Source organism: Tachypleus tridentatus, chromosome 13, assembly GCF_004210375.1.
Source record: "Tachypleus tridentatus isolate NWPU-2018 chromosome 13, ASM421037v1, whole genome shotgun sequence".
In the NCBI taxonomy this organism is placed as follows: domain Eukaryota; kingdom Metazoa; phylum Arthropoda; class Merostomata; order Xiphosura; family Limulidae; genus Tachypleus; species Tachypleus tridentatus.
This window is the reverse complement of record NC_134837.1, coordinates 214,705,250-214,714,886: the sequence shown is the minus strand read 5'-3', so window position 1 is coordinate 214,714,886 and position 9,637 is coordinate 214,705,250. Positions and strand designations below refer to the sequence as shown.

General features: G+C 32.0%; 1 protein-coding gene across 3 annotated transcripts; it reads right to left on the bottom strand.

The window, feature by feature from the left end:
- Positions 1-241: 241 nt before the first annotated feature.
- On the bottom strand, positions 242-5,033 carry LOC143240393 (uncharacterized). 3 transcript variants are annotated; one of them, XM_076482738.1, is made up of 3 exons: positions 4,828-5,033; positions 2,070-2,181; positions 242-1,144 (listed from the first exon to the last, which is right to left on the bottom strand). In XM_076482738.1, exons 2-3 carry the CDS (start codon positions 2,146-2,148, stop codon positions 777-779), a joined length of 447 nt encoding a protein of 148 aa, XP_076338853.1. In that variant the 5' UTR covers positions 2,149-2,181; positions 4,828-5,033; the 3' UTR covers positions 242-776. The 3 variants fall into 3 exon arrangements, with proteins under 3 accessions (XP_076338853.1, XP_076338854.1, XP_076338852.1); XM_076482739.1 differs by having other exon boundaries at positions 2,070-2,178; XM_076482737.1 differs by lacking the exon at positions 4,828-5,033 and having other exon boundaries at positions 2,070-2,329.
- Positions 5,034-9,637: the final 4,604 nt, after the last annotated feature.

The following is a 9,637-nucleotide window of genomic DNA, read 5'->3' as shown; positions in this document are numbered from 1 at the left end:
AACGTTATTTCGGTTATTATGCATTTTTACGACTGAGCACTGGCTTTACTCCTATGAGGAAATAAACCAAAGAAAATCACATGGAAGAGTCAGTTTTTGTGTGTGTGTTTATTTATGTTTTGTGTTTGTTTTTATTTCATTTGAAAGAGAAAAATATCCTACTGTTATCACATCCATCACTTAATCGATATGATAATCTGTCATCGTTTATTATATTAGTTTAAATAAACATCGACGTAAATTTACGTTTAACGAAATGTTCTGTATTAACCTCTGAGGACAAAGGTTAAATTATCAAGTTTTTCATAAAGGAAACTTCTCCGTATATGGTTAGTTTATTCATTCGAAATATACCAGTTATCCATAACATATTAAAATTCAAAATAGTTCTAAATAGGTAAAGTTCAATTACGGAAGGACAAATCATTTTTTGATTCTAATTTTCCGACCAAGTTTCACAGTTTCAGTTAGCCAAAAAAACATAGAAAATTTTTTTAGATTGAAAAGCGAGATTCATAGCATTTATTTTAAGAACTAACATGTCTAGAAAGACTTAGAAACGTTGTACATGGTTTTAAATTGAATATTTTCAAACGGAATTTTTATGCGTTTGAGTTGACTAAATGAATGATTGACTTGACTTACGCTTTTACAGTTAAAGAAAGCGACTGTCATTTATTTATGAAAATAAACTGGTTTTACTTTAATTATAAAGAAACAATGCAAGAGAACTGTTTCAAATGAAAAGTTCATAAAAACTTATGTAACTTGAAATATTACTTAATGTTTACAATAGGTCCAGTAGAAAGACTGTTGATGACAATATCTGAATAAGTCTTGATTTTGTTCCAGTCGAAACAAAAGCCATTAAAAGTTTCAGGGTCAGCAATAGGTCTTTTGACGCCATTACTTAGTAAATATACAGTATCTCCACTTCCCTTGATAAGTTCTGCACCGTTGGAAAGAGATTCACATTTACACAAGAGTTTCTCCAAAATATTTGATTGAATACATTCCCAGTTTTTGTAGATGTTATTGTAAGTGGGAGGATTGGGCACTCCATGCCGACACCCATCCAAAATTTGGTAAACTGATGGATTTGAAGGGTGTTTCAACAGTTTTCCTTCCAGAGACCTGTCTGTTACTAAAGAAGATAGTATTTAAAATAATATATCATCAACAAAAATTAATTAAGTACGGGTTTTATTGTGGAGATCTCCAGATTAAAAGCATTAGTAAAATATCTATGGTTTCAACAAACAAAATCAGTTGTAAACATTCACGTAAATAAACATGTTGTCAGAAGGTTTCTTTCATTACATCTAATTGAAATATGAAAAACAAGATTACCTATCAAAACGATATGGGCAACATTAACGTTTTAATGTTGTAAAGGTTTGGAATTATAAACGTTTCTTACAGCACCGAACTGTAAAAGTTACAAACGATACATTTGACGATTCATTTTTACCATTTGATATATCAAACATTTAGCAGTGTTCACTTAACAAAAATCAATAAAAACTGTGTTCCAAGACAACTAAAATAATTTAAAACATCCCAACATTCTTCAACATTTGATCACCAGAGGTGACACAAGCAGCATTCAAATAAGTGTAACAAGGTTACAAAACTCGTTGTATGACAAACTTGCTCAAAACATGAGGACGTTGCTTTCTTATTCGAGACCACAATTCACATCAAAAAGCAGTAACAAATTTTGAAAGTTCTGAACTGATGAGCAGACCGAAAACATGATCATGAAACGTAATATGATTTTTGTAGTCTTTGCAACAGCCCAAATGAACCACTTTTTTTTTTACATACATTAACACTAGTGTATTTTAACAAAAACACTATCGTGTAAAGGTGAGTCTTATAACGAAACAAATGAATAGTTTATTTATGAATCACTTCTTTTTGTTGTTCGACTATTAACATTAAAATGTCTGATTATTTAAGAAAGAGTCAAGAACAAAAAACTCTCACAACAAACAAATATGCCTTAAAAAATCTGCTATATACATTATTATAAAATGTTAAAAAACGAGTCGTTTTTGTATCCTTACCACACGTGCAGTTATCTCCTCCTGTTACATGTACCAGGTGGACAAGTGTTATGGTAAACCACACTTTGAAAATTCCCATCTTAAAAGGGTTTTCTTTTTTATTCAGACACTTCTTATCGTACATAGAAAAATATACAAAACATGAATTAAACGAATGGTTATAGATGTACCACAATACTGTTTCTACATTAATTATAAGACAAGTACATTTTAATACTTCTTTCGTGGAACATACATTTACCCTAAATACATCGAATTTAAGACGCCCTCTTATTTAAGATCCACTCCACTTTTAAATAGGGGGATTTCAGAAAAAATTGGATGATAATTAGAAAAAAAGTGAATATGTTTTTATGTTTCAAAAGAGTTTATTATCGAATCACAAATGTTATTAATGTATTTAAAACGAAATATAATAAATATATATATATATATAAAGTAAACAGGACATTAAAATTGTTCACTACAATAATGTTTCATCCTGCTTTATTTAATCAGAATGATACTCTAATGTTTCTTCTGACTCACTGTTATACTATGAAGTTGAAGTAACTTCATCGTTTGATTCACTACTGTCTCAAACAATGATCATCTTGCGTTCCATCTTCCACATTGGATAAACAACATTTCAAACACGATTGTCTAATAATAATGTCCAACACTTCTTTTCTAGCTCTTGAAATCCCCCTCCACTATTCTTGATACTGATACACGTTTTATTACATCACTCGGTATCAAAACATGATTGTCTTTATGCAGCCAAGTGTTAAGATGCTTATGGATACACTTTTTGAATTATTTGTTGGTGGACACATAAATAGGTTGTAACTGACCTGTCATTCCGCCAGAAATGTTGTTCCTTAACCTACTTATGATTTTATCAGATATACGGTCATGAAATACATCCATTACAAGCATGCTCCATTGTTTTAATAATACACCAGACCGACGTTCCCACACCCATCCCAGCCACTCTTCCATCAGCTCTGATGTCATCTATTCATTTTTTTTTACACGAATTATTACATCGTTGCAAAAATTTTCTTTTGACAATGTTTTTTTTCTGTTTAATATGACATACGGTGAGAATTTTCGTCCATCTATAGTTACACATAGCATAACAATAACTCTTAACTCATCATAACCAGTGGTTTTGACTGACACATGTTTCACTCCTTTGGTATTTACAGTATAGTTACGCGGCATTTCGAAAAGAAAATTTCAGTTTCATCTGCTTTACCGATTTAGTTAAGGGAATATTGATTTCTTTGATGTAGACCAATAATATATCGTTGATATTCAGTATGTTTTGTTTTAAAAGCTCATGGCAAGTTTTGACTAATTCTTGTCCTTCACCGTAATGATAAACCTTCTGTTTTCATAAAGTTCTTACACCAGCCACGTCAAACCTTAAAAGAAATACAACTAATTCCTGAACATTCTATTGCTTTTATCATAATTCTTTGAAATGCGGCATCAGTTTCAGGATGTCTTTCTTTTCTTGGGCCTGAAAATGACTTTGTACTTCTCTTGAAAGAAAACAGCTTGGTTTTCATACCATGCTAACGGCGTACATTTGCCTCATTTACTGTATAAATTTTCGTGGCAACACAATTACCAATCTGTTCGGCTAACAAAATAACTTTTCTTTTAAATCGGCATCGAAAGTAAAATAATTTTTTATGGTAAGAAATGCATTAAAAATAAAAATACAATAAAATAGCGTCTGAATAACATAAAGGTCAAGGTCAGACAAAGACTATGGACATTGATATCCAACTATATCGCTATACACGCTGACATCAGAAACTTTTTATGTTCGTGTTTTTTTAGTCTTTCTGAACTACGTTCTTTTTAAAATATAGTCCAATATATTTATTAATGTAGGATTTTTCGAAAGTCTTTGTTTTGCGAGGTAAATTCGAAGTAATACGGTATTTTCATTGTTACGAAAATCACAATTATTCCTCAGGAAAATAAAAAATATATTAAATTTAAATTTCCTATCGAATCACAATTCGTTTTCAGACAATAATGCTGTAAATATTCAAAATTAATTTTGACATTTCAATGAATTTTAAAACCAATTTAGTTGGAATGATCATTTTATTAGATGTAATTGAATACTGCTCAGAAGCATCGTGTGTTAAAAAGTAAAAAATAACAATCACCAATGATGCTGACGGTTAATGACTCATTCAGGTGCTCAAATCCACAATATTTCACTTTTCACACAACCATTCACTGACTGAATCTCATTCTGGTGAGTTAGTTGCTTTTAATGAAACACGATTAAAACAATGATTGTAAAACGGAAACTCAAGAACTAACATAAGTTGTATCTCTCCGAACATTCTAGTATCCATAACTTTATAATAAAGCGTAAATTATCATTTATTTTATTTATAAATATATCCCGCCATTCCCAGGGGGTTAGAGTGCTCTTCTCGTAATCGGATGGTCGTTGGTTCGAGTTCCCACAACACTAAACTTGCCCATCTTCTCAGCTGAGGGGACGACATCAGGTGATGGTCAATTCCACTGTTTGTTGTTAAAGTGTAGCCGAAGAAGTGGCGGTGAGTGGTGATGAATAGTTACCATACATCTAGTTTATTACTGCTTAATTCGGGACGGCTAGCGCAAATAGTCCTCGTTTATTTTTGCGCGAAATCCAACAAACAAACAAACGTAAACAACGTATTAATCTGGCATAGTGTATTAATTAGATCAGTCCATTCTAAACATAACGTAACTTTACCTTGAACGAGATGTTCTGTGTTAACTCAGCTCTCAACGTAGATTCCAGACGACGTAAGTAAAACTTCGGAGTATTTCACGAAAAGGACTTCTTCTTACCTCTTTTATTTCTTTATTCAAAATATCACAATTGTACTAGTACACTGATATTTTAGGTAAATTTTAATATTTCATCGTTAACAGAGAGAGACGGGTTAATTAAATGATAAAATTGGTTGTGTGTGTGTATATATATATATATAATATGCTGTTTACGAATACAGCTGGATAAAAAAAACAGACCTAACGACCAATCAACTGGTAGCTAGATAAATAGAAGCACTAGTGAAACAAGATATGGATACAAAGTGATTGATGTCTAGACAAGAACAGTTTTTTGTGTGTAAGTTAATACACTTGTTGTTAATAATGATATTGGGTTTTGTTTTTGTTGCCCTTATCTATAAATATTGTGTGTTAAGACAACAACATATGTTAACATTCACTAGATATTCAACAGCTGTTTTTATGGAAGATGTTGACACTGTTATATCACTTTCAGTTGATATGTTGAGAATTAAATATGTTTTAATAACATGAAGAAAACCTTACTTTTAAAAGTAAATAACCCCTGATTAAGGTTAATGAAAATTCCTTCCAAAGTGCTTCTAACATAACTCGAATCAACAAGACGTAGAGATCAGAGAAATGGTTGTCAACAAGATACACTGTTTATAAAGAGCTGTTAATATAAAGAGAAGAAACAAGAAATATAAAAGTGGGAGAAATGATTGAAATAGACACATTCACCAAAGATATTGAAAAATAAACCATTATGTGGTTTGGCCACACAGTGAGAATATGACCCAAACAACCAACAGTGTGAGCATATAATATAAATATAACAGGATTCAAAGTGAATGTGTGATTCAGGAAGACATAGATTGATGATATAACTGAGCACTGAATAAACACAGTCTTACTTATGGTGTATAAGTATCCTTGAAAAGCCTGAAATTCAGAATGGAATTTCAAGGACACGGAGGCACTCAAATTGGAGCTTTAATTTTGTAGAAATGGCTGAAAACATTACAACAGAAAAACATTTCGATATGTCCCACTTTAATAGATGTTGCCACGTTGAATGTAATAAATAAAGTGTTTCTTTTTCTATTAGTCTGTATTCACATATTGAACAAATAAATAGAAATTTTATACAATTTCAATAGAACGTGGTTGATTTTGGTGTAGATTTGAGCTTACAAAATATGTTTGAAAATATTCTGAGAGTGTTTAGAAAGTTCTTGAAAAGTGCTTAAAATTGATCTAATGAATTTAGTATGAACCTTGTTTACTCTGACTCAGGTCTTTGACCTGCTTTTGAATGACCTTTATACTTTTCTGCAATGCTTTATAGCAGACAGGGAAGAAAGAAGTAAGGTGAGACTTGATTTATACCAAAGAACTTGTGAAGACCTGAATTCAGATTTTGTTATTCGGCTAGAAGTGTTGAATTAAAAACAACACTACTACTGCGTTAATTGTAAACATATTTAATCAAACATTCAAATTCCATCATCAGTGATTTGTAAAAATATATACATCAGAGATGGTGATATTTCTTGGTGGTCTACTTTTAAAGTAAACTCTAGTTTCTATTGAATTAGATTTTAAATAAAAAAAATTATGGGAAGCACAAACCTCCATATTTACTAGAATGATGAAGCTAAACAGCCTTCAAGCTTGCATTCTAAATTAATATTTTAATATATTTACTAGGTCTCAGATCCATGCTACATGGATACTTTAATACATTTACTGGGTTTTAATAGATCCAAATTTCAGTTCTTTTATAACTGAATTGTAAGAACCAAGTTTTGTACTACTTTGAGTTTTGCTGTTCATTTTGAAATACAAACAAGTTTAATTATCATCAGAAGAAACTTACAGATTTTTATTGCAATGACTTCCTTGAAGCGAAACTAGGAATTATTTATAAGTTGGGTAATTGCTTTCTCATATAATGATATACCTGTATCTTAGTGAGTGAAACTGAGTCTCGGTTGGAATAACGCGACCCTCAGATTTCGAGTCGAGCGCCCTAACCACCTAGCCATGCCGGGCCTAGAGATGGCTTGAAGGAGTAAGGAAAGAAACTTGATTTATAAATGTACAACATTCGGGATTTGTAATTAAAATATTCATATAATAATTATAATATTCGATACATAAATTAGATACACGTAAATAATAAACATGTAAATGTGTAGTGCTGCTGGTTGCCTCCAGTGTGGTCGGTGGTATAGATGGTATCACTCCGCCAAACTGTACACTGACAAGAAGCTGCTCATGACCTGAGTTACCAGACAGAGGTAACCTGAACTTGTCTGGTGCTAAACCGTTTTAACTGATTGATCAAATTCATTTATTGCCATCTTTATAGCAGTGAACGAGATCAGCACCTTTACATTAAAATTAACGGTTTAGGTTAAAAAGTACTTCTTACACCGTGTAAATGTATTATTCTTACTTACTATTCACCTTTGTTAGTGATAATGTCGTATGTAATGCATATGGTGCACAGCCATTCCTTTCCAAGGTGCAAACCTTTCCAGGAGCATTTATCAGATGGTTCAAATGCACCGTTCATTTCAAAATAATTTTGTTAGAATGAATTAGATGGCGTCATTTTATCCTATGTTGGTGATTCATTTTATCTAAACGATAGGTAAAATATTCCACAGTTACAAGAAATAAATTTTCTTTGTGTTTAATCTCTATATTAAGTACAAACGACCTTTAAAATAAAATTAAAAGACTTGTTTTAAAATACTTTTTTCACAGAATTCATCTCGCTTGTCAAAACTGTATTCAAAGCCAAGGTGACCACATATCCCAATCTTCCTCTATAAAGTCAGCAAATGTCCATTTATAACCCTAGTACCGTGTCACTATATCATTGTTATGGCTGTGCTGTTTTAAGTTAAGTTATAAGGTTTTTACCGAGAGTTGAACGGTATTTGTAAAAACAAGATTATCACTAATTTCAGGGTTAGTTTAGTTTTAATACGTGTTCTTAGCCGAGGACCAGTTTGTTGCTACGATGATCTTGAGCGTTAACAATCTAAATCCTAGTTGTGTGAAACGTCACGGCAGAGGATAACCTGGACACGAGATTAATGGACAATACAACTGTACCAGATAATGACAATGTCCTCTTATATGAGAAGTTTCAGATTCCACTGATGAATATTTCTACAGATAATCCATGATGACAAGAAAACCCACTTGTGGAGAAAAATATATATTTGAAAACGGTTGGTATGGATTGAGAAAATGTTTATGTGGAGGAACGAACTGCGTTTCGACCTTCTTCGGTCATCGTCAGGTTCACAAAGAAAGACAGAGGTTACTGACCGATAGCTGACCCCATATTTGAAGGGGATTGTATAATTGAGTGTAGAAATGTAGAGTGCGTGCTTAGATGTTTCATTATATTTATTAATACAGGTATAAAGGTGTTACTTTGTATTGGTTTATTTTGCAGTTGTTTATGTTTGTTTCTTTATTTAGTATTTGGGTGTTTTTTTTATGGTTATGTTGTGTAGCATTGGTAAGAACTTTACAGGAAATGTCCATTCATTTGTTAGCCAGGCTCACTAGATATTTACTTGCGTGTTTATTAGACTTTATAAAGTTACAACATGCTTCGCCATTTTATTTTTATGAAAATTATCCACTTAATCATAATATTTAAAAATCATTATTTAGAAAGGAAGACAAATTTTAACAATACCTATTGGACACCAGTTTGCAATAGGTAACACATCAATTTAAAAATAGCTCTAGGGTGGTAAAGTTTAATTAGCGAAGAAAACAACATCACATTTTTAGCCGCAGCAATGTCCGCCAGGGTTTTTATGAAAAAGTTCTAGCTCATACGTCAGTGATTTCTTGATCGATTTGAGATGCAAAGGCAGCTTTGTACTCAAGGGGTCAACCACATCTGATTGACGTATTTGATTATGTCCAAATTCTTACAGATTAATTTACTCTAATCTAATTTCAAATCTCCCCTCAGTGGCACAGCGGAATGTCGGCGGACTCGCACAGCCAAAACCAGGATTTCGATACCAGTGTGTGTAGAGCACAGATTACCCGTTATGTAGCTTTGTGCTTAATTCCTAACAAACCTACCTAAAATAATTTAAATAATTTCAAGTGTCGCAAGTACTGAGAATTCAACTTTGCTCATTCTATCTTCTTGTAAAGGTTGATGATTTAAATTAACCTCACAAAATGTAATAAATTTAATTTAGGACCAAAGAAGACACTTATAGTTTTCTACTAAGGTCCAGTTTAGGATAAAAAGAACTTAAATGTATCAGGGCAGGGAAAGATAGTGTTTGTAACATATTTACAAAACTGATAGTACGGCCAACTATTTCTGAGAAGAAAATGTATCTTTTTTCACCAGGAAACACAACGTAAAGGAATCACTTGTTTAAATATATTCATAAGTGTTTTATTACAATTTCTGTTTCTTTGTTGACTAGAAAAACACCAGTGAATATGGACTTAGTTTTAATTAACTTTCTCAATATTTGTCTATTAGAATTAAAAAGAAATATTGTAAAAAAAATTCTTAATCCAAATATCATAAGATCTGTTGTTGTTTTGAAGTTAAGCACCAGTTGCGTTATGAGCTATTTCAGATCTGCCTGAACCGTGTACTGAAAACAAGTTTCTGACGTCGTAAGTCCGCAGACACACCTCTGTACAACTAGGTGGCAATAAGATGTAATCTATTTCTAGGAAATTTCGGAAAAGTA

Excerpts from the sequence above, each read along its gene's own strand:
- LOC143240393 (XM_076482737.1), bottom strand. The coding sequence starts at position 2,193 with ATGTACGATAAGAAGTGTCTGAATAAAAAAGAAAACCCTTTTAAGATG. Across the intron at positions 1,145-2,069 it reads AGGAGATAACTGCACGTGTG|TAACAGACAGGTCTCTGGAA; the intron begins GTAAGGATACAA and ends TATCTTCTTTAG.